Raw genomic sequence first — 26,240 nt, 5'->3', positions numbered from 1 at the left:
GTCTCACAGTTTGAAAAACACTGCCCTAAAGGTAGCTACATCAAATTGTTTTTAGTACTTCTGATAGTTACCTCCATACTTGAAAATAATACACACATACTGCCACATTTTGGTTCAACTCCTGACATTTGTAAAATTGCCTCCACACTTTGAAAAAGAACAGTAAGAATTTGGCTTAATTACATTAGCCTCCATTTTTCTTCCCCTAGTCTCTTCTATGCAATTTTTATTATAATACATTAAGTTCTATTTGTTACTTAATTGCTTTAAATATACTTAAACCTCTATTTCTTGATCTACCATTAGAAAGTGTCCATCCACACTTTAGAAAATGTCTCTTGACTCCTCCATTATGTAAGTTTAATACATTTGCATCCTTTCACTTCCCTCCATTTCCCAACTTTATTAGCTGTACCAGTACTTTTACACAGTCAATACTTATAATATTTACACTGTTAGAATAACTGACTTTTGCATTTTGTCTTTAAATTTATTTTGAAAAGTGATTTTTTCAGTATTACAATTTAATAAATCTTATTCACTGCTGAATAGTATAAGTGAACTTGTAAAAGAGAAATATAAACCATGTTACTAAATCTATGCTTTTTGAAGGAACATGTTCTAGGTGTCAATGTCAAATGGATTCTCTTTTTTCATATGTCCATTGATTACTCATAATAATGACACATATTTGTTTCATCTTTGGACCATGGGTTATACAATTTTTTTGCCTTTACTAAAGATTCTAATTGTCTTTTTTTGGTTGATGACAGGAGAAGCATATGTCACCCTACAATTAAGATTATTAAGGTTTTTAATCATACTATTTCATAAAAATGAATCTACTTTTTTCTTAAAGATGTTCTTCTGATACCCTTCTAACTTTCCGTTATTATTACTATTGATCACCTTGAATGTCTAAATATTTGTGCTGAAATATCTTTTGATTGCATTCCTAGAGCAGATTCTATTACTGGCTTCCCATGTTTCCTTCTTGAGTTCTCTTTTCATTTTGCTAGAACATTTACTTAAGCTTTTTTTTTTCCTGAAAAGGTACATAAGAAGTCAAAAAAAGTGAAAAATTCCCTAATTTGCTCTCATCCTTGAATGCTTTGTCTGTCTATAGAATTCTAGGTTCAGAATTAATTTTCTCTCAGAACTCTGAAGTTCTACTGCCTTCTTATAATCAGTGTTGCTAAGATAAATAGCAAACTTCAATCTATTTCAACCTCCCTATCACTCCTGTAAAGGTAATTGACAACTTCTATTTGGCTGACTCTGTCTCTTCTGTGCTGTTTAATTAAACTCTCATAACTAGCCATTTCTGATACTCTCTTCCCTGGGCTCTATACCGCAAACTATGCTGGTTTTCTTAAATAATTGGCTACTCTTGCTCATTCTCCTTCACATGTTTTTCCTTTTTCTACGTGACCTCTAAATATTGGAGTTCCTATACCCTCTTTTCTATTCTCTATGCCTTCTCCCTATATCAGTCCTCGTGCTTTAAAAACTATCTGCTGACAATTCCTAAATTTATATTGGTAGGCTAGACTTCTTTTTGAGCTCCAGATTCACATCTTTAAACATCTGCTTGACATCCTCTTGTATGTTTCCTAGGCATTTCAAGCTGAACATGACCAAAATGAATTTTCTCTCTCTAAATCTGGATTCCCCCAGCCTTGACCATCTCAGTGACTGGTGATATGATGAACTGCTGCCCTTGACTCTTCCCTTTTAATTCACTCCTCATGACTCCTCCCTCCTCATTCGATTCTCCCTTCATCCAGTTCATCACCAATTCCTGTTATTTCTACCTTCAAAATATAGAGCTATACTCTATAAAAAATGTAAATCAGATCCTGTCAGTTCCCTGCTTTAAATGAAGGATAGGATAAAATCCAAAACCTATACAGCCAGCCCTGCAGGTCTGATTCCTTCCTAATTCTACAGACTCATCTCTTGCCTCTTGCCACTCTTCACTCACTTATTTCCTCCCTCCAGCTTCCTGTCATCTCCTAGAACACACAGTGCTCTTTTTATCTCAGAGCCTCTATAATTGCTATTCTATCTATCTGGTGTATTTCTCCTCAGGTCTTTATATGGCTGACTCCTTTTTATCCTTCAGGTTTTGGCTTAAATGTTCAGAGCCTCCATGTTAACCCACACATGGCTTCTAAGTGAATTAGGAAAAGGTACCCTTCTGGAGAGCACCATGTGGGTTGGATTAGCCCCCACAGGCAGCAGTGTAAATGCCACCTCTCAGAGGGCTTTTCTTGACCACCTTACTATATTAATGCTCCCTCGTATTCTGGATCACAGCACTCTGTTTATTTTCTTCATAGCTTTTCATTCAACCCGCAATATTTAACTAATTATTATTTTATTTACTTACTTACTGTCACCCCCACTTAGGTCAGGAACTTCTCTATCAACTTCACTATCATAAACCCACGGCCTACTAGTGCCTGGTTCATGTAGGTGTTCAATGAATATTTGTTGAATGAATAAATGAATGAAACTGGGCTCTGAAATTTCATATGAATGTGAAAAATAAAATGGCTTAAGTCATCCAGTTCTGTTTTTCATAAACACATTTCATCTGAAAACTCATTTTCCTTCACATTTTATTTTACTATTTAATTATTTCCACCCCTTGAATTTTTCTGTTTCCTGAAACCTTTTTTTCAAATATCATAGGATTTGAGTGGGATTTATGGCATTGCTCGGGAGTTGGTGATATGTCAAGCTGAGCACAAAGAGGTGTTAAGTATCTTTCATTTCAAAGAGAAAGCTTCAATAATTGGAGCTTTGCCACTTCCAACCCCAGCCCTTCCCCACCTATCCCCAGTGTCTATGACTAGAAGATTGAGGAACGATGCTGAAAACAGAAATTGTCAGCATCACTGTAGGCCAGAGTACAGCACCTTTTCCATGGGGAGCAGGGAAGTGGATTTCCTACCTCCCAAACTAGGTGGGGTATGAAGACCGAAAATCACTTCTCATAAGAAGGGAAGACCAACATCAACCTCAACTGTTGGATATTTTTTAGGTAGCCTTCTTGTTGATCTGCCCAGTACTACTTTAAGTGGAGAAAGGAGAAACGAAAGAGATGGCAAGGTGGAAAGTAGGAAGCAGAGGAGAAGTATGTTATCAGACTATGCGGTGTGGCAAGGAAGTAGGATATTCTCATTAGCCAATAGACTCCTTGGAAGGTAGCAGAGTTTAAATCATTTTGCTAAAGTTGCATCTAAGTGAGCAATCTTTGGGTAAGGGGATGCTTGTAGCAAGAGTCTGTGGGTTGTATTACCAGTTATAAGCGCTGAGGTAGGGTGAAAGAAGTCAAGTTTGCACCAGATCTCCCGGGTCGGGGAACTGCATGGCTGGAAGGCTTTGCAAGCACCCTCCTGTCCCCACAAATCATATAAATGCCACAATAGAAAGCTGGCATTTGCATCTCTGCCATATGGAAGTAAAGCAGTAAAAACCAACAAAGAACTATAACTGCAAACCCAGTGAACTAAAGAGGTATTTATCACTCTTCCCCATTTTTCCTCCAGTCTCCCAACTCCTGGGGAACTACCACCAGAAGGAAAGGAAAGATGAATGAAAATGCAGACCATACCTCCCCCTCCACTGCAGGTTCCTGGAATCTCAAGTAAAGACTGAGAAAAAATAATGGGTGCAGGGAAAAAGAGATTTAATTGGGATATGAAATTGGATTTTTTTTCCTCACTTAAGATAAAAGGAATTTTTTTTCACGTCAACATATATATCAGTACAACGACCACATCTTTTAATGACTGACAGTATCCTTTTATATTGATTTTAAACATATCTATTATAATTTAACTACTCTTCTATTAGTCCATTTGAGTTGTATCTTCATTTTTACTATTAAGACACTGCAAGAAATACCCTTGTATACACCATGAATCTTCAAAGCAATATATATAAAATTATGTTTAAAAATATATTTTAAGACCCAAACCTATCTTTTTCCACTTAAAGAATCTCAAAAGCTCTAGCTGTAAGGCAGATCTCTAAGCATAGGGACACTGGTTTAACAAGAAAAGTGACTAGAACAAAAAATTTCACAATTTGTATGGAAACACTAAAGACTCCAAATAGCCAAAGCAGTCTTGAGGACAAAAAATGGAGCTGGAGAAAACAGGCTCCCTGACTTCAGACTATACTACAAAGCTACAGTAATCAAGACAGTATGGTACTGGCAGAAAAACAGAAATATAGATCAATGGAACAGGATAGAAAGCCCAGAGATAACCCCATGCACCTATGGTCACCTTATTTTTGATAAAGGAGGCAAGAATATACACTGGAGAAAAGACAGCCTCTTCAATAAGTGGTGCTGGGAAAACTGGACAACTACATGTAAAAGAATGAAATTAGAACACTCCCTAACACCATACACAAAAATAAACTCAAAATGGATTAAAGACCTAAATGTAAGGCCAGAAACTATCAAACTCTTAGAGGAAAACATAGGCAGAACACTCCATGACATAAATCACAGCAAGATCCTTTTTGACCCACCTCCTAGAGAAATGGAAATAAAAACGAAAATAAACAAATGGGACCTAATGAAACTCAAAAGCTTTTGCACAGCAAAGGAAACCATAAACAAGATCAAAAGACAACCCTCAGAATGGGAGAAAATATTTGCAAATGAAGCAACTGACGAAGTATTAATCTCCAAAATTTACAAGCAGCTCATGCAGCTCAATATCAAAAAAACAAACAACCCAATCCAAAAATGGGCAGAAGACCTAAACAGACATTTCTCCAAAGAAGATATACAGATTGGCAACAAACACATGAAGGAATGCTCAACATCATTAATCATTAGAGAAATGCAAATCAAAACTACAATGAGATATCATCTCATACCAGTCAGAATGGCCATCATCAAAAAATCTAGAAACAATAAATGCTGGAGAGGGTGTGGAGAAAAGGAAACACACTTGCACTGCTGGTGGGAATGTAAATTGATACAACCACTATGGAAAACAGTATGGAGGTTCCTTAAAAAACTACACATAGCACTACCATACGACACAGCAATTCCACTACTGGATATATACCCTGGGAAAACCATAATTCAAAAAGAGTCATGTACCAAAATGTTCATTGCAGCTCTATTTACAATAGTCAGGAGATGGAAGCCACCTAAGTGTCCATCATTGGATGAATGGATAAAGAAGATGTGGCACATATATACAATGGAATATTACTCAGCCATAAAAAGAAATGAAATTGAGTTATTTGTAGTGAGGTGGATGGACCTAGAGTCTGTCATACAGAGTGAAGTAAGTCAGAAAGAGAAAATCAAATACCATATGCTAACACATATATATGGAACCTAAGGAAAAAAAAAAAAGGTCATGAAGAACCTAGGCGTAAGACAGGAATAAAGACACAGACCTACTAGAGAATGGACTTGAGGATATGGGGAGGGGGAAGGGTAAGCTGTGACAAAGTGAGAGAGTGGCATGGACATATATACAATACCAAACGTAAAATAGATAGCTAGTGGGAAGCAGCCGCATGGCACAAGGAGATCAGCTCAGTGCTTTGTGACCACCTAGAGGGGTGGAATAGGGAGGGTGGGAGGGAGGGAGACGCAAGAGGGAAGAGATGGGAACATATGTATATGTATAACTGATTCACTTTCTTATAAAGCAGAAACTAACACACCATTGTAAAGCAATTATACTCCAATAAAGATGTTAAAAAAAAAAAAAAAAAGAAAAGTGATCAAAGGAAATCTCTTCTCAGGATTTGTAGAATAGAGTTTAGAGGTGACAAATGAGTGGGCTGAAAAACACAGTCCCAGTGTGAAAAGATTAAGGGCGGTTCTGGGGCTAAACAAAGAGTAAATGAGCATGGTTTAATTTTTCCTTGACACTACATTTATGGGTCTATCAGTTATATTGTACTGTGTAACAATACATGTATTGGATATAGCTTAGCTGGGCAATTCTTCTACTGGTCTTATCTGGGTCACTCATATGGCCAGTTTGACTCATTGGGCTCCAACGCATGTCTGGCAGTTAATGCTGGTGGTCTAGGGGATCTCAACTGGAAAAATTTGTTTCTACTTCAGGTGGGCTGTCGTTTTCTAGTAAGTTAGAAGGGATTCTTCATATGGTGGTCTCAGGGCAGCATTCCAACAGGGGAGACTAAAGGCTGAAAAGCTTCCTAAGGCTAAGGCTTAGACATCACACAACATCATTTCTGCCACATTCTATCAGTCAAAGAAAGTCACCAGACCAACCCAGATTTAAGGTGTGGGGGAAAAGACTCACCTCTTAATGGGAGGAGTGACAAAGTGACGTTGCAAAGGATCAGGGCACAGGGGTGGGAAGAATTGTGGCCATCTTTGCAAACACTCTATCACAACAAACTTGTTTTGAAATGCCTCCTTTAGTGTTCTAAAAGTAAATTTATAAGTCAACTATTTGCCATCCCAAACATGTTTCCTGAAGAAATAATGGGAAAACTCTAATATAGACCAATATAGCACTCTACAGCTTTTAAAGTTCATTCATAAATATCTCACCTGATAATTCATTCAACTAGTTTCTTTTGATTGCCTGTTATGTGCCAAACACTGTGATATGCTCTGGGGATGCAAGATAGACACAGTCCTTGCCCTCAAAGAGCTTACAGTCTGTGGAGCAACAACAGATGTTTAATAAGTAATTACAATCAAGTAATAACACTAACGAGATTAATGTTATGGCAAGGCAATACAGGAAACCATCAGTTGAAATCATCATCATCACTCATACCCTGCCAACACTGAGTGAGATGATCTTTATGATAACTCTGTAGGAGGCAAGACAGGATATTAGTTATTCGCATCTTTAAGTGAGGAAACTAAGGCTCATAAAGTTAACCAAGTAACTTATCCAGGGTTTTCAGGTTCTAAGTGGCAGAACTCAAAATAAAAAACCAGGCTGTTTTCTAAAGTCTGCTTTTTCCAATATACTCTTCTGCCTCCCTAGAAACCAATACTGTTATGAGAACCTGAAACAGAAAAAAAAACACCAATAAATTAAAACAAACAGAAAAATCCTTGGATGATGGTACATATTTTGTAGGGATTCTTCTGAAGGGACTTCAGTATTTACAGCTTTAGAGATTGATGTTGTACAGTTGATTCTTGAACAGGGGTTTGAATTGGAGGGGCCCATTTGTATAGATTTTTTTCAATAAATATAGTAACTTTATTTTCATTCTACAGATCTTTAAGTGTGGGGGAAGAGTTTGTGTTCAATTAGAGATCATAATAGGTAGAATCTTAAGAACTAGGGTTTCAGTCCTGATTCTATCTAAATTGTTTCAGCTTCCTACTCCTTTGTTTTTGGGGCAGAAATAGCAGTAGTCAGATTTTCCACTGCGCAGGTGGGGTGAGCGCCCCTTCCCCTGCTACCACCCTGTTGTTCAAGGCTCAACTGTAATGTATAACATACCTAATCTAGTATACCTACCTATACAACAAGGAATTCTGCTTACTTCCTAAATCTCTCTGGACCCTAGAATCTAGACTGTTATCATTTGGGTTCACTATATTGAGAAAAAGCCATTTAAAAAATAATGCCTATGGACATATATACACTACCAAATGTAAAATAGCTAGTGGGGAGCAGCAGCATAGCACAGGGAGATCAGCTTGGGGCTCTGTGACCACCTAGAGGGGTGGGGTAGGGAGGGTGGGAGGGAGACACAAGAGGGAGGAGATATGTGGACATATGTATATGTATAACTGATTCACTTTGTTATAAAGCAGAAACTAACACAACATTGTAAAGCAATTATACTCCGATAAAGATGTTAAAAAAAAATAAAAGGCTAAAAATTAAAAATAAATAAATAAATAATGCCTATAGCGGTTCTTTAACATGACTATCTACAGACAACAAAAAGGATTAGATGAAAATGACAAAACTGAATTTCCACTAAAGAATGAATTATACATTATGCAATTTACTAAGCAATTAACTTAATCAAGAATATACATGTCTTGGCCTCAAATTCTTTTTGGAATAAGAAAGGATATAAATTATAAATAAACATGGACATATGTAATGTATACCCACATATATATGTATATACGTGTACATATACATATATATGCACACACACATACACACAAAAATTTCAAATAGTGTTGTTTTATTCCTTCTCACTAGGAAAATGGTAAAACCCTCAAGTTAACATGGTTTAAGGAAAGTTTTGGTCTATCTGGATCCTTCTTTCTTTGCTTATCCTGTTACTCCATTTGTGCCTTTATCCGGTCTCCATCCCATGCTGGTCTGTGTTAGAAAGGCTTACATAACAAACAACTTAAAGTCTCTGAATCTGTCTGTGATGCTCAAAATTCAGACAGTAGTCGTCAATAAATTTATTTCTATTATTTGAATAATCTTAGTTTTTAATTTGTTACTGAACAGATCCATGCAAAGCCAGAACTTCAGTAGGTTTGTCAACCTCTAACGTTTTCTCTGTAAAATTCTTTTCATGAGTCATTGATAATTGAGAATAGCCTCTCTCTTCCTCCCAGCACTGCTCTCTGCTCCAAAGTCTCATTTTCTTGGTGTGCTGCCCAGCAGCGGTGGGGTGGTAATATAGACCAGAATTTTCTAATTCTATGCTTCGAATGGCTTACAGCTGTGAAGCATGATATTAAGCCTTTCAGGCCTGGGGCAGGCAGTTGGGACTCCCTCCGCTGGTTGCCTCCAGCTTCTTGCAGGCTTTGTCAGAGGATGGCCCAAGATGAACAGTCTCTACAGGTGGAATGGATGATGAATAATGTCCAGTAGTTCCACAGGCCTCTTATCCAAGCATAGTAGTATGCTCGGCAGTTGGCTGCTGAAGTAGATGTCCAGATGGTAGAATACATCCTTGGCTGTGCTCAGCACACTGCAGCCAGCATGGAGCTCCTGGATGGTGCAGCTCTGATGGCTCTGAAACTCTGACTTCACAGACATCAGATACTTCTGATTGTTTGCAGCTGATGTGCTCTTTAATGGCATCCAAAGTAGTTTTGGTCTGATTGATCCAACAATGCACATGTGTTTTACAAATTAAAGCTTCATCATTATTTTAAAATACTTGGTAGAAAAAAGTTCAGCTGGATTCAAAATCCATTTGCCTTATCATGTCATGTTTCATCATTGTGTTTGTCAATAAAAAGAGCTGTTAGATTCTTTGAATAGAATATCAACCATTATACATTTTTGAATGGTTGCAAAAGAAATAGTTTAAAATAATTTTTATCACTTATTTATGCAATGTTCCTCATGAATGGTGACTCTATTAGTTTCCTATGGCTGCTGAAACAAATTACCACAAACTGGGTGGTCTATAACAACATATATTTATTCTCTTACAGTTCTGGAAGTCCAAATGGATTTCTCTGGGCTGAAATCAAGATGTTAGTGGGGCCACGCAGCCTTTGGAGGCTCTAAGGGACAACCATTTCCAGCTTTTGGTGGCTCTTCATTCCTTGGCTCATGGATTTGAATCATCACCTTTTCTCCATTTCCATCATCACATGCTTTTTTCTTCTCTGTTTTCAAATCTCTCTGTCTACATTTAATTAAGGACACCTGTGATTACATTTAGGGCTACCCACATAAACTAGGATAATCTCTCTACTTGAAAATTCTTATTTAGTCATATTTTTGAAGTTATCCTGTTATACCATACAGGATAACACTCACTGGTCCTGGGGATTAAGAACTGGATATTGTTGGGGGGCATTACCCAGCCTACCACAGTGACTATCAAGAATCTGAAGAGATTATCAGTTGACAGTCTTGATCAGAAACTATGTATAGCTATTACAAGCATAAAACCTGATTAAAAAAAAATGTGTTCATGCAGGCAAGTTCAAATTTCTGACTCAAAAATTTGAAAAGATTTCATCTCAGAGTTTGTTTTTTTTTTGCGGTACGCAGGCCTCTCACTGCTGTGGTCTCTCCCGTTGCGGAGCACAGGCTCCGGACGCGCAGGCTCAGCGGCCATGGCTCATGGGCCCAGCCTTTCCGCGGCATGTGGGATCTTCCCGGACCGGGGCATGAACCCGTGTCCCCTGCATCGGCAGGTGGACTCTCAACCACTGCGCCACCAGGGAAACCCCATCATCTCAGAGTTTTATACAAATTCAATGTTTAATATTTCCCATATTACTTTGCATTTATTTTTATTTTCATTACTTTATATATATTTAAAAAGCAGCTAATTTTTCACCAAGTCCAATATAGAGGTCTACAAATTCCCTCCACGTTACCCCAGGATGCCATACAAATATTATCTTCTTTTCTCTGTGTCATGATGAGGAAAAGGTTGGGAAATATAGCTCTACAAAGTTTAGGAAACTAATACAATGGAGGAAAGAATGCCGGTGGTGTAAGTGAGCTAAGTCCATATCTATTGTAACAGGAAGTCAAAACATACAATGCCTAAAATCCAGAAACCAAAGAAATAACAAAATAAGCATTTAGAAATAACAATCAGGTATAACTGAGGTAACTGTCAGAAGAAAAATGGTTGCCTCTGGGGTACAGGGCTGGAATAAAGAGGGGCAGAACAGGAGAGAACTATTATTCATTATGGGCATTTTGGTATTTGCTAGATTTTTTTTTAACAATGTGCATCATTATTGAAATTTTTGTTTTAAAGTTCAATTAAAAAGGGTATCAGAACTTAACAGCAATATACCACATTTTTTCCTTTGGTCTTTTCTCTAATATGACATTCCTCCTCCTTTTCATTCTAAGGAGGAAAAAAACAGTTATTTTTTATTTGCTAATCATATTACCCATTTTAATGACCTATAATTACCCAGTTATTTAGGCTTCATCCAAAGAATAATCTTGAGGATCTTCTCTTTAATATTTAGTTAGGGTGGTGGGTATGAAGTGCTTAAAATAAATTTCCTGAGACTAAGTTAGGGAACAGAAGTTCTTTATTCCTTCCTTCCCAGTGGTGGCACTGGCAGGAAATTTAATAAGCTAGACCCAAGCAGAGATGTTTGGAAAACCATCAAAAGATGTTTGATGGAATGCACAACAGGGAATCTTTAATATGGTTGAAAGAGGAAGAAAAAAAAGGATTAAACTGAATACTTTTCTATTTAACAGCTCTTCTCTATGAGGATTTCAAAGTCACTAAGAATAAGTAACTTCATCATCTATGCATATGTCACCTTAGAAAAGCAGTATAATATTTATTCTATCTTATGAGTTTCGCAAGAGATGTATTATTTCACAGTGAGTTTTTTTTGTTTTTCCAAATTATGATTACTTAATGATCTATGTTTATTAGAAACTCTGAGGGAATACAGACTGTTTCTTTATGGTTATTCCTAGGCCTACTCACTCTGCCTCTATAATCAGGGCGGGGGGGTCTGTAGATGTAGTTTGGCATGTGACTGACATACAACAATTTATGGGCATCACCATTTGTGACCAACATTCTCCTCTGGGCAAGTGCAGAACAAGAGTAACAGGACACAACACAGTAAAGACCTGCCTTCTATGCAACTTTCAAAGGAGAACCCACAGGGAAATTATTGATAAGCATGAACAAGATAACACATGTGGTTAAACTGCATTTTTGTGAGCCTAATGACTTTTAAGACTACTCAGAAGATTGGTTTATCAACTCATTAGACAATTATCTGTAATGTGAGACAACCTTGTTTTTTAAAACACCTTATTTGAAATAATTGCTACTGTTTTGATATAAACTTAAATAACTTTCAAATGTAATTTAAAAAAATCATACTGTGAATAAATGGAAGGATATAATTGAAATAACTGAAATTCACTTGTTTCGGAAAACTTCCTGATTCATTAACAACAGAGTGTTGGCAACAAGAAAGAATGAAGTTTTTCTCTTTCTCAAGTATTTGGAAACATCATTCACTTTTTAGACTACTCATTCATTATTAGTCTGTCTCACAGGTATTACTTGATATCTTTTTCCAGTTAACCCGGTTTGGTTACCTTCTGATTCAAATAAAATGTCCTATTGTTAGGTCTAGTCAGTAACTGGCAACTTCTGACTAATAGTAGTCCCCTTTTTCTTCTTTCAGTGGGTGGTCTAGGATTTAGATGGATACAGTTGGAAGCCAATATTGAGCATGGGCAACAGTTTAGTGTATAGTTGTTGCCTGGTCTCTCGGCTAAACACTTTGTGCATGACATAGAAATTTTTATGTCTCTGACGTGTTCTCCAAAACTGCACTGCCTCATTTTCTTGTGTGTGGGGAAAAGGGGGTATGATAGACAAGGAAAAAATTAAAAGACCACACACATTGCTGATCTGTACACTTATTTCATACTTTAGTAATTTCTAAACCACCCTGTATTGGATAATGCTCATGGTGAGTAGTCAGCAAAGCTTACTGTAAAGTCATCATGGCGTTGCATTTACTGCTATTACTCTTATACTTGGCCCAAGTTCACATTCTAGGTGGAAATAACTGAAACTTAAAAATTATTTACCTCTAAATATAAATTATAAATTTAATCTTATTTACAGCTCTCAAAGAGTAGCGAACAGGATACAACACTGCAAGTTAAAAAGATTCAGTGGCACTAAACTGGTCATTCAGAATACACTTATTGAGTGCTTGCTATGTACCAGACACTGTGCCAAGCATTAAATCTAAAAAGGCACCAAAAAGGATGCTTAGAAATAGGGCAGTAGCCATCGTTTCCTTGTGTTGATAGAATGTTCCTATCTAAAGAAAAAGATATGGCAAGGTTGTTATACATCCCAGGACATGGAACTGGTTAACTTAAACTGAATTTTCTCATGTTTCTATTGGGAAGTATAAAGAAGGAATGAGAAAATTATAGGCAGAATTATATCATCCTTGGATGGTAATATATAGTACCAGCGAAAAACTGGCTTTCAGGCTTCTTTTTAGTTTACAATCCATCTCATTCCAACTCATAACTGTACACACATTCCTTCCCAGGCCCCCATTTCATCCTCCTTTAGATTCTGTCCCCCCGCAGGTTTCTGCAAAAGTTTCATCTGTAAATCTATCTATCCACATTACAAATTTCTAATGATACAGATATCAACTTCATGCACCTTGAAGGAAAATTCCACTGTAGTGTATTATGAAAAAAAGGGATCACACACACACACACACACACACAAAGTGATTTTTCAGATATTAAAATGTGTAAATATATTTCAGAAACAGACAACAGCCTTTTAAGCACACTTGAAACTTCTCCACGGCCATGATCTTTCCTCCTTAATCCCACGTGATCTGCCAAGTGAGATTGTTTCTAGTGGCTCTGAGATAGTGGGAGGTTCTTTTACAAAATGTTTGGGGGTTCAGAATTTAAATGTAAATCACTATGTAAAGAAATTCCACTTTACAGGGCACCATTTGAAATAATATTTGAGAATATAGCTTCTAGAGTGCTACTTCTCTAAGAGCCAGCCTCTGAACTGATATAGACCTAACCACTGAAGACAGGTAGTTACTTTTTGGAGATTTCTTGAGGCAGCAAATGTACAACATCCTTTGGTACTCTATCTCAATATATAATCGCTCATAAATCAAGATGTCATTCTTAGGTTTTACCAAATACTCTTGCTGCAATTAAAACTTACTTCCTCCCCCTTAATCTTTTGTGTAGGTAGGAAATAACTGATCATCCTTCTTAAACCTTGTATAATTAAAGACTCTTCACTGCTCTTCAGCTTTATCATTTGTAGGCTAAGCAACCCTATGGGGCTCAAATCTTTTGGTAGTATTTTATTTTGGTGTTAACGCTGATGGATGGATAAATACTGCTTATTCAGTGCTGGAACAATTTCTCTACTGTACACAAAGAATGTAGAGATTCTGATCAAGATTTTCAGTCTCCAAATGCTGCTATTAAAATGTAGACATTTGGATTTTACACACTTCTTTGGGGAAATCAGTTTTATCGCTGAGCGGTTTTTGGGTGTGATCCTTTTGGATTTCACATAAGAAATATAGTACCAAGGGTTATCATTCTCCAGCATGACAAATGAATCACTGGCCTTTTCTGTGTTACTTCAACAACATTTCCATACGAATACACAGCACTAAAAAAATAATTTGTTTACAGAATGATTCATTTAAAAATTCTCACTTTACCTTGATTAGTGTTGTCCAAGGCCTCAAACTCTTCTAGAATGACATGGTTTACCTCCAGCACCTAAACAGAGCGCTGACAATTCATTTGTCCTGACGCAGGTGCCTTAGTCCTGAATTGTAAAGTCTGAGATACACCCAGTGACAGGCGCACTGGGTCATACAGGTAGGTGGGGTTGGCAACATCAGGTGTGATTTAGCGGGCGCTGCGCTGGCCCTCTTGTAGTTCCCGACTCACTGCAAACGTTCTTTTAACATCCTCTTTCCTTGAGGGCTTCAAAAATCTATTAAAAGGAAAGCACCTCTTGAGGGGTAACTTAAGTCATTTTCCCTTTTATCAGAAAAGTAAACGCCTAACACTGCGGAAATCTCTACAGGAATAGGAACCGGGGTGGTGGTTCTGGTGTGAGAGCCTTCGCTTGGCGTTTTCTTCAATGCCCTAAATTCCTCCTCCTGTTAGTTAAGTCCCACACATCCAACTGCTTACTCTTACTCTTTAACGCATCTTCACCCTTTGGAGACCAGATGTGTGGGTAGAGTTTGTGTCTACCGAGATAGGGCCTGGGCTCTCTCGGGGTAGTTGCGCGGGGTGCTCTGGCTCTACTCGCCCGATAGATATCTAGCTTCAGTCTCTGGTAAGCGGAAACATTTTTAAGCACGACAAAAATAACCACTCGTGCTTCAGGTTGTCTCCCTTGCTGAAGTATCTGTGGAAGACTGGGAGTTCTACTGGTGAAATATCCCTGGCCCAGCCGCTGGAGGCGCAGCCCCAACGCGCGGCATCCGAGTTCGGGCTCGGGCTCGGGATCGGGCTCGGGCCGCGGCTCCGGCTCAGAGCCCACCTCCGCCAGGCTCCCTCTAGACGCATACGCCCCGCCCCCTGCCACTCCCGCGCGCCTCATTGGCCAGGCCCTGAATCCGCCTCGGCTCCTGACTGGCGGCTGCTCCTGTCTGTCTGCGCAGTGGGGACATTTCCGCCGTGAGGGGGGCTGCTTCAAATGGAGGGGGAGGGGAGGTGTTTAGGAGAAAGTGGGGGCTTTGGGTTGCGGGATCCCGCAGCCCGCTGGACGAAGGAGGTCAGAAGCTGGGCTGCGACCACTGGTGAGGGGTTCAAGGTGTGCATGTGTGAGGGGAGAGGGGGAGAGAAAAGGTTGCCTCAGAGGTGACATTCTCTCAACCTGCGAGCCTTCTTCCAGGCGCGCCATAAACGCCCCCAATTTCCCAGCTACTAAAGGAAGAGGAGGAAGGTGGGTCTCTGTGGCGGTTTGGGGAGGGGCCGGGGCGGGCTTCCCACCACCCCTTGGGCGAGTGTGTTTCCCTCTCTGAGGCGTGTAGAGCCCCTCTGCCTGACCCCGCTTTGGCCCCGGAGGCCCAATTTGGGGTTCGACCAGGAGGAACTAGAATGTGTGAGGGTCGGGGCGGGCCCTCCCTGCCGGGCTCCTGTCCCTCGGAGTCGCCTCTCCCCTCATGGGTGGCCCCCCAGCGTCCGCTGCGGGGGAGGGCGGGTAGCCTTCGGCCCCTCCCGGAAAAAAGCCGCGGCAAGCTTGCCGCCGCTCCCAGCAGCGAGGCGTTGGTCTGGAGGCCCCCGCCCGCCCGCGCGCCGAGCGCCTCTTAGTCCCGGGACGTTGATGGGCCGGTAGAAAGGGTTGAATCGCTCCCCTCTGCCTGCCTTCCCCGCTTCGCGATCCCTGCAGGGCGGGGACCGCCGTTGGCCAGGGTTTCCCGGGGAACTGTCCAGAGGCCGGACGGCAGAGAGGGGAGGAGGAATAGGGGGTGCGGCCCGCCTGTGCCTGCGGCCGTGCAGCTCCGGAGGGCAGTGAAGTAGCCGCTCTAGATACGCCTCTTTCATTGATGACATTTAAGTTCGTGTGATATTACCTTTTCCGGGAGCCTCCAGTTGGCCCTCATTTGCGTCAAGGGTTTAGTGTAGCCTGGAGTTCCGAGCCGACTCGGTCGCACCAAGTTTCTGTCTTTTGGAAGTGCGGAAGGTTTTCCTGGGTGTTTTTTTTTCTTTCTTTTTTTTTTTTTGAGGCAGTTTTAGCCGCTTTGAATACTCCCTTAAGTGGCAAAACATAGGAAGAGGAGAAGGAACTCGTCGGTTGTTAAAGCAGGGGTGGAAGAGAGACCTGCCCATAGCGTGACTCCTCTAGGCATTTGAATATATATACACACACATATATATATAGGCCAGAGTATTTTAATAAATCACTAAAATGTCGAGATTTGTACAAGGTAAGACACGCTTCTTTTTTCTCCCGGGTTGCTTTAGCTGTACCGAATTTGGGTACTGGCAGTCGAGAGGTTGGTGGGTGGTTTGGAAGTGGAAATGTTCATTTGAGATACAATTTGCGAAACCCTTTTCGTTAAATTGACATTTGAGCTGTCTTGAGCTGCTGGGTTGGCGTTTCAGATACATGTAATTTATACCCCTGTACTCTGCTGCATTTAGTTCTGCCTCCCTGAAATCAGGTTAGTAGCACTCTGGCTCCCTGGGATAGGGGCTGTAAATGATGATAAAACAGGACTTTGGCTGCTGATTAATCCCTGTTCTCTTTTCCGGGTCGAAGTCAAGGTAACTCTGGGTGCGGACGGGAAGGGGAACTGAGAGGGCTGAGGAAAGGCAGGTGGGTTTAGCCAGGACTATTGGGGAAGCTTTAGCGTTCTCAGCTTCTCCGTTTGTGTGTACGTGGTCTGAGTCTCAGATTCATTTATTGCGAAACCGGGAATAGCTCGTAGAAGCTGGAGGTCATTTCAGCAGGAGAAATGACTTTGCTGCATTGCTGTGTTTATTTTTTCCCCTTCTTTGAAATCTGTAAATATTATTAAGGTTTCTTTCAAATTAGAAAATTGTTCTCTAAGTTCTATATGTGTGTTAAAAAAGGTTTAGGGAATGCCTGTCAACTGAGTTAAGCAGTAACATTGTGTGTATGTGTGTGTGTAACGTGTACACATTGAAATTGGTGCTACTTTAAACCTCTGTCATCAATTTGTAGCATAGGATTTGCCTTCTGGTAAAAGTAAACCCTTTTCTTGCAGACCCCAGAGTGTGAAAGCTTCGGCCATCTTGCTGAACACACAGCTAGTATAAAGTTCACAACCACTTAATGTGGCTCTCAATAAATGTAATGTACTTAAAAAAATTGTGTCAGTAATGGCCATCATTTGGCCCTGCGCATAAAAATGCCCTAGTAGGTTTTATATCACTTTATTAACTCTTCTTTGAGTTTTGTATAATAAAGTAAGAGAATTTGCCTGCATTATTATGAAAACAGATGGGACACTTATGTCTGCCTTTAGCACTAAGCTCAGAAATGTCACTTGTCATTAGACTTTTAAATTCATGTTATGCCTTGTATGTGGTAAGAGATGCTTCTGTTTAGGTTGAATAAATGTCTTAGTCAAGAATAGAAAGTAGAGGTAACTGTCAGAAGTTTGCTGGACTTTGTAACAACAATATTTAATTACCAGCAAGCCAGTATTGCAATAATATGCTAGAGAAAAGTGGACAAGTCACTTCTCTTTAAAAGTTAAAAATAATATTAAACTCCAGGTGTTCCTCGTTGTTATGCTTTAGTGCAGCCTACAGAGATGGTGCATGTTGACTAATGTCATATCCTTTGCTGTTTGTTAACGGCTAATTGTTTTCAGGAGATTCTAAATAAAGTGGCAATACCTGTGTATGTTGTTATTCCTTTCCCTTGTCATCCACTTTTTTAAAAAAATCAGCTTTTTATCTTGAGATTTTTAGAAAAGTTGCACATATGTCAAAACTAAGAAATTATCACAAGTACCTTACTATTAACTAAGCTACAGACCTAGACTACTTTTCCATTATTCAATCCAACATTGCATTTAATTGCCATCCAGTTTGCTCTAAGTGGTAGTTTTCTTTTTAAATTGGCAATTTTGCACAAAAAGATGACACCTCTCCCCTCCAAAATTTTTTTAACACGATTTTGCTCCTGTTTATCATTGTTTAAATTTGTACTTCAAGTGTAAACTCTCTGTATGTTTAATTAACTCTGCTGCATTGATCATTGATAAACTTTATTGGGTAATGATTCTGCTGTCTCCACAGATCAGTTTTTAAGTGTAAGCGTTGGGATTTTTGTTTTTGAATTTTTTTTGGTAGCAAAGATCAAATTGTTTGATCTTTGCTGTAGCATTTATTGATATTTCCACTCATTGACACTTAGCTTGTGCCACTTCATAAGGAAAAGATTGAACAAATATTAGGCCTCTAAACTGTTTTCATATGTTGTCTCATTTAAGCTTCACAAGAGCCCTAAGAGGTAGTAGATTTTAATCATGACCTTACAGGTGAGAAAATTTAAGTATCTTATCCAAAGTTCACAGCTAGTAAGCACTGAAATTCATATATAAATGTGTCTTAAACCCTTGTCCTTTCCAGTACCTTTTATTGCCTCTTATGTTAAAAAACTTATCAGGCTGCTGATTAATCCCTGTTCTCTTTTCCGGGTCGAAGTCAAGGTAACTCTGGGTGCGGACGGGAAGGGGAACTGAGAGGGCTGAGGAAAGGCAGGTGGGTTTAGCCAGTCCTGACTGTTATCAGGAACAATGGCTTCTTTCTCCAGCTAGACTATCAGTTCCCTGTGGGCAAAGATAATATTATATTCCTGAGGGAAATACAGTGTCTTGAAGTGGTGGATGCTCTGAAAGAATCTGTCATGGATGACAAATGAGAAATGCAGACTTTCCATGTACTTTTTAGTAGTTTAGCCTACTTTTTTTTTTTTTTGCGGTACGCGGGCCTCTCACTGTTGTGGCCTCTCCCGCCGTGGAGCACAGGCTCCGGATGCGCAGGCTCATGGGCCCAGCCACTCCGCAGCATGTGGGATCTTTCCGGACCCAGGGCACGAACCCGTGTCCCCTGCATTGGCAGGCGGACTCTCAACCACTGTGCCACCAGGGAAGCTCCTAGCCTACATTTTTGGTTGTAGTTTATTAACACCTCTAACATAAATGTTGAGAAAGATAAAAGGGATGGACCTAGGCTTGAATCCTGTTACTAACAGGTGATCATAGACAACTTTTCTGAACCTCCGTTTCTATTTATATAAACATTGGGTATTAGTACTTATGCCAAAGGGTTTTGAGAAGCTGAAATGAGATTAATTACGTGAATGCATTTAGATGGCCAGTAAATTTTACTTTCCTTTCTTAAAATGATGGTAGCTTTTTGGATAGAATTGCCACTATGAGTATAACCACATGTCACAAACAAACAATGCACCTATGACAGTTCTTTATTTTCCTATTCTAGGTTTGGTGTTCAGGCCTCCAGCAACTTGGGAGTTGATATATATATATTTTTAAAGTATGGGGTTGGAGGGGAAAGCTTAAACAGTGATGTGAATACATAATTGGTGACAGTTTTTGTTTCAGTCCAACCAACAACTAAAATTATGAGCTCTTACAATACGCAATGTACTGTATTGGGATTTCTCCTGTATCCCTTATGGTTGGCACTTGAAATTCAGATCTGTGTATTATACCTGTGTGTTGTGTACACGTGTTTGAATGTCCTGGAACCTGGGGTTGCTATTCTCGGCTTGAATCTCTTCCCTCAAATCTAGGCAATGTGCTTTATAGCAGCGGTCCCCAACCTTTTTGGCACCAGGGAGAGGTTTTGTGGAAAACAGTTTTTCCACGGATGGGGGCGGGGGGATGGTTCAGGGGGTGATGTGAGCAATGGGGAGCAGCAGATGAATCTTTGCTCCCTAGCCTGCCGTTCACCTCCTGCTGTGCGCCCGGTTCCTAACAGGGTTGGGGACCCCTGCTTTACAGGAAAGCTAGGCATGTCCATTCTCAAGCACTTTGTAAGTTATTAGGTAGAAATGTTTAATTAATAAAAATAGTTAATGTCAATAGGCAGGAGAATTCCCAGTATGTATTCCTTGGCCAAAAGAAGGTTCAACTGGCTTTGGGCATCTCCCAAGTCTGTGTTAGAATTACTTAGAATTACTTCTCATAGGAGGACTCTTTACTGGATCTCTGGCTTAATTCCCTTGCTGGTGTATTCTGCCCTCAGGTCACCTTCTGTCTGCCTGTGAAATTACATCTCCATTTGCTAGTTTTCTCCATCCCAGGGGTTGTTGCAGGGCCCACAATTTTTCTAAATAAATGTGACTACTACTTAAATGAGAAAGGGCCCCTTGTCACAGTTGGAGGTGACACCTCCTCCTGTGACCCTGCTGGGTCATCAGCAGCTGTGACTTTTGCCAGGTATGTTAGTCAGTGCCATTTGGAATTTGGCTTTTCAAAAGTTGTGAGAGCTATGGAGCAATCTCCCTACATGATTTGAAATTTATAAATGGCACTGGGCCTGCTGTCATCTAGACAGCTAAGGCTGTGTTATGTACTTATACTGTAATTTAGAAGAACTTTTAGAAATTATTTATTTATTTATTAAAAAAATTATTTTTGGCTACATGGTATGCAGGATCTTAGTTCCCCACCAGTGATTGAACCCACGCCCCCGTGCATTGGAAGCATGGAGCCTTAACCACTGGACCGCCAGGAATGTCTCTGGAGGAACTTTTTAAAAAACTGTTTGTCTACTTAAATTATATAAAAATGTCCCTTAATATTCTTAAATTGAGGTACTTTCTTATATTACAAGGGAAGCCGTTTGAGTACCTCTGTGTCACTTAAAAAGTATTTCAGATTTTCCATTTGTTGGAATTCTCTTTTAGTGACTTTTTTTTTTTTTGGTGATTCTTGTTTGGTCAGTGGAACGTAGCCAGGGAAGATTAGCTGAACTAATTGTAACGGGAGGGGTCTCATATGAATACAGGGGTGAGAAGCATTCTGGGGCCTGGTTGTAGAGGTCAGGCCTAGGCCTGGTTGTTCTCAAATCCTAAGACTAAATTTAGCCTGTTGCTGATTATTTAGATGACTAGGATGTTTTCAGCCCAGGAAGGTTGTGGCATGGATTTGAGGCAGGACTAGAGGTGGCAAAGCAATGACTAAGGCACACTTCTCATTTTTTAAAGATGTAGCTTAGGATTCACTATGTTGCTAGAGAGACAGGGATTTAGTTAAATTCAGAGTCACAGTTATAAATGGAAAATTAAAAGAAATTCAAAGAGTTGAGCTGATGAAAACTTTGTTTTCCAACATGGATCTTGTAATCTCTTTGGTTAAATTGTCTTTGTTCTTCATAACTGGGTCTTCTAGTAAAATGGATGATTTTCATTTGTGAAAGCCCACTCAGGGAAAAAAGAAATTAGACATTAGAGAAATAAGAAATATTAATTGGTACACTTCTTGGAAGTGCCGTTTTAATATTCTGAAGATAAATTGAAAAAAGGAAATTGATGTTAATTTTGGACAGTAGGTGTTGTAATATCAGTTAACATTCACTTCACATTCTCTGTGTATTTATTTTTCTTCATAGAAAATTGTAGTAACTTTATGAATTGTAGTGACTTTAATCAAAAGAATGGGATACTTAATTTGTGTGAGGAAAATTAGTTGGCCTAATAATGAAAATATTCTGGGTCAAAGAATAATATATTGTAATTTTCCAGTTTCCACCATGTTGAATTTGGTACTTTTTGTGGAAGTGCAGGTATTAGGAGTTCCCAAAAAGTCAGATATATCCATTACTGAAAAGTTAATATAAACAAATATTTAAAAGTTAAACTAACTCTGGATTATCTGTAAAAATAAATAATTAAGAGTTGACTCTATTAACTTTATGTAATATGATTCATCCTGATACCCAGAATTTATGCCGGTGGAGAAAATCCCAGCAATATTAGAATAAAATTGTGGGGGAGATCCTCTGAAGGTTTGGGATTTAGTGAATGTGGAAATATGATTCACTTACCACCCTTTTGATTGCTTGGGATCTCTTTAGAAGCTTGGTTTTCTAGACTGGTGTCCTTTTTACACAGCCTACAGTTTCTTTTCTAAACTGTCATGTTTTGAACTTGGTGTAATAGTGTTTGAATTGTGGACATTTTGGTCTTGGATAATTTGATGGATTGTCCCAGGCACAGTGACTATTAATTGAAACCATATGTCTTAGGTCTCTAAAATTGTACTACCAGGCATGCATCTTCCTATTAATAACTTACTAAATTCTTTGCAAGTTGGCTTGCTAAGTTATTGAAAGAAAATTAAACTTTATGTGTGTTTTGGTTGGGTTTATGTGTGAGAAAGGGGATAGTACTCCATTTGAAAGCTGTTTTCCAGTTCTCTTAACTGGTAAGCAAGCATCTCCTTCAGTTCGTTGCAAAGTAATTGTCTAGGATTCAAATTCTGCCTCTGCCAACAGTCCCATTGTTTACTTTTCTCCATCATTGCCAAATGAAATCCGTTGTGCCCCCAAACCATTTTGACAATTAAGAATTGTTTTTGAGAGCCATGGAGAAATTGGCTATGTTGTCTTAGTTAACTTATATAAACAACAAAATGTTTTGTTTTCCAAACCATTGCTAGATATTTGTTAGTTTTTTTATGTAAATCAAGAAAGTTCCCTGTTTCTCTGTGATCTTTACTTGTATCTTTAAAAAAAAACCCCACTATTCGTTATATTCATGTACATGAAATAGTCATGTTATGCTTAGTCTACTTTTTAATTGTTAGACTATTCTAGGGGACACTCCTTTTAACAATAGTTCCACTTGCTCTTTGGCTGCAAAGGTAATTGAAGTTTGTGTTTTTCTCTGGTTGCTTCCCTGGCAAAGACTGATGTGATTTTTCATTTATGTTATAACCCTGACTAGAATTTTAAAGCTTCCAAAGAGTGTAGGAAAACCAAATAACACAGTTCTGCACTGTTGTGGGTTCATTTACGCCGATGGTAAAATGCTTAGGCCTGGTAATAAAATATTTATAGAGTACATAAAAGCTTTCTTCAATTTTTCATTGCCCAGAAAATAAACAATATAGAAGGAAAAGTTGAAGCGCACAAGAGAATGCTTATTCTGATATGTAGTTTTCACTTCACGCAGTAACTTCACTTGATAGACATATTTGAGTTTTTGCAGTTTTCATTCAGATTTGGTGGCATACAGCCTGGAGGTGGTAAACTACGTAATACACCACTGTAACAGAGACAGGGAGAACTTCCTCCAGGAAGAAGAGGCAGGGCGCCACGCAGCAGGGTTGGGATTCTTGCTTGGCTGCCACTGTGACCTTAGGCAAGTCAGCATCTCTAGGCTCTGTTTCATCTCCAAGATAAGGGAATTAGACTCACTGACCTTAAAGCCTTTACAAGGTTAAAAATTTTATCTAAATGCACATGTATCAAATTACACGGCAGGCCTGTCAAATCATTTTTTGGTCCTTGATGGTGATTTTATGTTGTAACCCTTTTCTCTCCTCTCAACAAATGGGAAATGGGTGTGATAGGCCCCTTACCATCCATTAAACTTGTTGCAGAGTGATATTATTTAACTAGTTGGCACATCTCTCCTGAATGTTCTGTTTTCCAGAAGTGATATTTTCTGTTTTTTTGGTTTTTGTTGTTTTTGTTTTAAGAGCTAGTCTGTTGTATGAGAGCAAGGTTAATTATTAATGAGAAGTCTGGTTTATGTATAAATTCTAACAGTTAAAAATATTTTTTAAGCAAGCAATGCATGATTAGCAAAAATCTTGATTATTAAGTAGCTCTGCATGTTCAGTGCTGGAACAGTTCTCAAAAGCCTGGTACCTTTTAATTTTTGTTAATCAAAAATCATTTATTAAGCATTCATATGGCTGTGACCCATGCAAGTGTTAGGATGTACATGGCTGAGTCATTTAAAAATCTATGTAAATGTAAACAGTCATACTATAGTTTATAAGCTAAAATAATATTGACTTTAATACTGAAAGATCATATAAAATTGTATAAGACCAACTAATTGATTTTTCTTTATGATTGAATGACACGAACTTTATTTTTCTGTGTTTTTCCTAAATGAAGCTAAATTTGAATATATAAATTGCCCAATTTTGTTTAATTTCTAAAGTTAGTGAAAACATTATGGTGACATTTATACATAGTAATAAAAATTGAAAGGAAATTTAGAGGTCATTTTGTCTAAACTGCCTACAAGTTTGGAATTTCTTTGACCACATCCATGATACTTGACTGTTAAATCAGCCTCTGCTTGAGAAGCCTTAGGTACTTCAGGTACTCAAGACACGGACCATACTTTTCTTAGCCCCATTTCTCCATGACTGGAAATCATAGCTCTTGAACACTTTCTCTTTGGCCTTACCGGGTACAACCTCCACTGGACAGGACTCTACCTTCTTTATACCCAGCACATTGCAGTATCATAATAGGCTCTTACTCATTAATTAATAGGCTTAACTCATTAATTAATAGGCTTAACTCATTAATTAATAAACATTACTTGAGTACTATGTTTCAAGCTCTGTTTTATGAATACATTGGGTATACAGTGGTGAACAAAATAGACACAATATATTCTTGGATATTGTTGGGTAAGATATACATTGAATAAATTTTAGAAAGTATGATGTCAAAGGGGAGGTTCAAGGATCTACCATATGAGCATGTAATGGGCAACTGTGCTTAGTTTAGAAAGATTTCTAGGAAGAGATTACATTTAAATTGGACACACAAATAATATATTCCTGGCTGTTCAAACCACTAACATGAGAAGTTAAGTCTTGATCTCCAAATCAGGTGCCTGTACTGTGCCAGGTGTTGAGGTAGGTATAGGAAAAAAAGTTGAATAACACTATATGGCTTGTGCCCGTAAGGTGATACAGACAGACATCTCAGCAAAGAATTAAAGTTTTGGGGGTATTTGATATGTGTCTGATACAGCGCAGATTAAAACCTCCACATAGCCGAGTTGTGGTAGAAAGGAAGGCCTCTTTGAACGTTCAGAAGCCACCACCTAGAACACAAGGAATGCCACCTCCACAATAGTAGATGCTATTCAACTCACAGAGTTTGAGCTTTTGGGGGCTGAGGGATCAGGGAGTTTCCCGGGTGTTGGGATGATTCTCATGACTTTGGAATTTACAACTGGGCCTTTAATTTCTATTTTTCTCTCCTGTGTTTTGGAACAGTCTTATAATAGGATGGTTTTAATTTCATAGAGCAGAAAAATACCAACTCAGTTGGCTTAAAAAATGAGGGACTTACTTACATCACATGAATCTTGAAGTAGGATGTTCCAGGGTTGGTTGATTCCGTGCAAAGACTGCATCAGTCTTTTCTTCCTTCTCTTAAGTATATTTGTCTCGTTATTGGGTCAGCTTTCTTCAAAGTCACTAAATGGCAGAAGAAACTGAAGGTGAGGGGTGGACACGTACTCATTGTGGCCAGGGATGGAAAAGGTACTATTTTTTCTCAGGTGTCTCTTTTTTCAGTGAGGAACGCCTTTATCCAAAGGTCTTTGCAAACTATATCTTTGTTGCTCACTGGCCAGAATCATTTTATGTTTCACATTTAAACCAGTCCCTGGGAAGGCTTTAGACCAGTCTGGGCCTGGTGCCATTTCTGAAGGCCTTGGAGCAGAGAATAGGTGACCAGAATAGCAATGGGGTAGGAAGATGATTGATATGCATGGCTGATACAAACATGTTCAAATAAATGGAGTAGAGTCTATATCAGAGCTACTCAAGGCAATACTGGCTGCATTCAGTTATTTGAAATGCATATTCTCCTCACTCCAGACCCAGAGGCAGGATCTCTGGGAGCTTGCCCAGGAATCGTGTGTTTTAACAAGCCCTCCAGGTGATCTGCATGCATATTAAAGTTTTAGAAGTACTATTGAGACAGGAACTTGGAGCCTTTAGGCATTCTGCTTGAGCACTTTCTTTGGCTACTCAGAAAAGTACTTCAGCTTGGCTTTTAAGGTATGTCTGGCTAAGGAATTTGTATTTCTTTCCCATCAAATGAAAATCCCATCAAATGGAGAAGTGACATGATTAGAGTTGCAGTTTAAGGGAACAAATCCATTCTGCCTGGTACCACCAGATTAGAGTGACAGATGGGTAGACTAGTTAGAAAGCTGTTGTCATCATGACCAGGAGAGTGAAATTAAAGTAGCAGTAGTGGGAA

The 26,240-nt window shown here is 39.0% G+C and overlaps 1 protein-coding gene and 1 long non-coding RNA gene across 4 annotated transcripts in view; one reads left to right on the top strand and one right to left on the bottom strand.

Annotated features, from left to right (window-relative positions):
* Positions 1 to 16,146, bottom strand: part of LOC307196372 — a 115,749-nt gene extending 99,603 nt beyond the window's left edge. Inside the window, exons 1-2 of the long non-coding RNA XR_013831116.1 lie at positions 16,058 to 16,146; positions 14,183 to 14,463 (exon numbers count right to left, since the gene is read on the bottom strand). This is a non-coding gene — a long non-coding RNA (uncharacterized lncRNA). The remainder of the gene's footprint in view (positions 1 to 14,182; positions 14,464 to 16,057) is intronic.
* UGP2 (UDP-glucose pyrophosphorylase 2) overlaps positions 15,228 to 26,240 on the top strand; it is a 50,716-nt gene continuing 39,703 nt past the window's right edge. The window contains exons 1-2 of one of the 3 annotated variants that reach the window (XM_079941254.1): positions 15,247 to 15,294; positions 15,376 to 15,426. Coding sequence is in view for 1 of the 3 variants with exons in the window: in XM_079941252.1 (XP_079797378.1) it covers positions 16,393 to 16,411 (19 nt within the window). In the remaining 2 variants the exon portion in view is untranslated. Of the gene's footprint in view, positions 15,427 to 16,253; positions 16,412 to 26,240 lie in introns of those variants that run through there. The other 2 variants (XM_079941253.1, XM_079941252.1) reach the window with 2 other exon arrangements.

Source organism: Stenella coeruleoalba (genome assembly GCF_951394435.1).
Source record: "Stenella coeruleoalba genome assembly, chromosome: 13".
NCBI lineage: Eukaryota > Metazoa > Chordata > Mammalia > Artiodactyla > Delphinidae > Stenella > Stenella coeruleoalba.
Note: the sequence above shows the minus strand (reverse complement) of the source record. Positions and strands in the feature narration are given on the sequence as shown.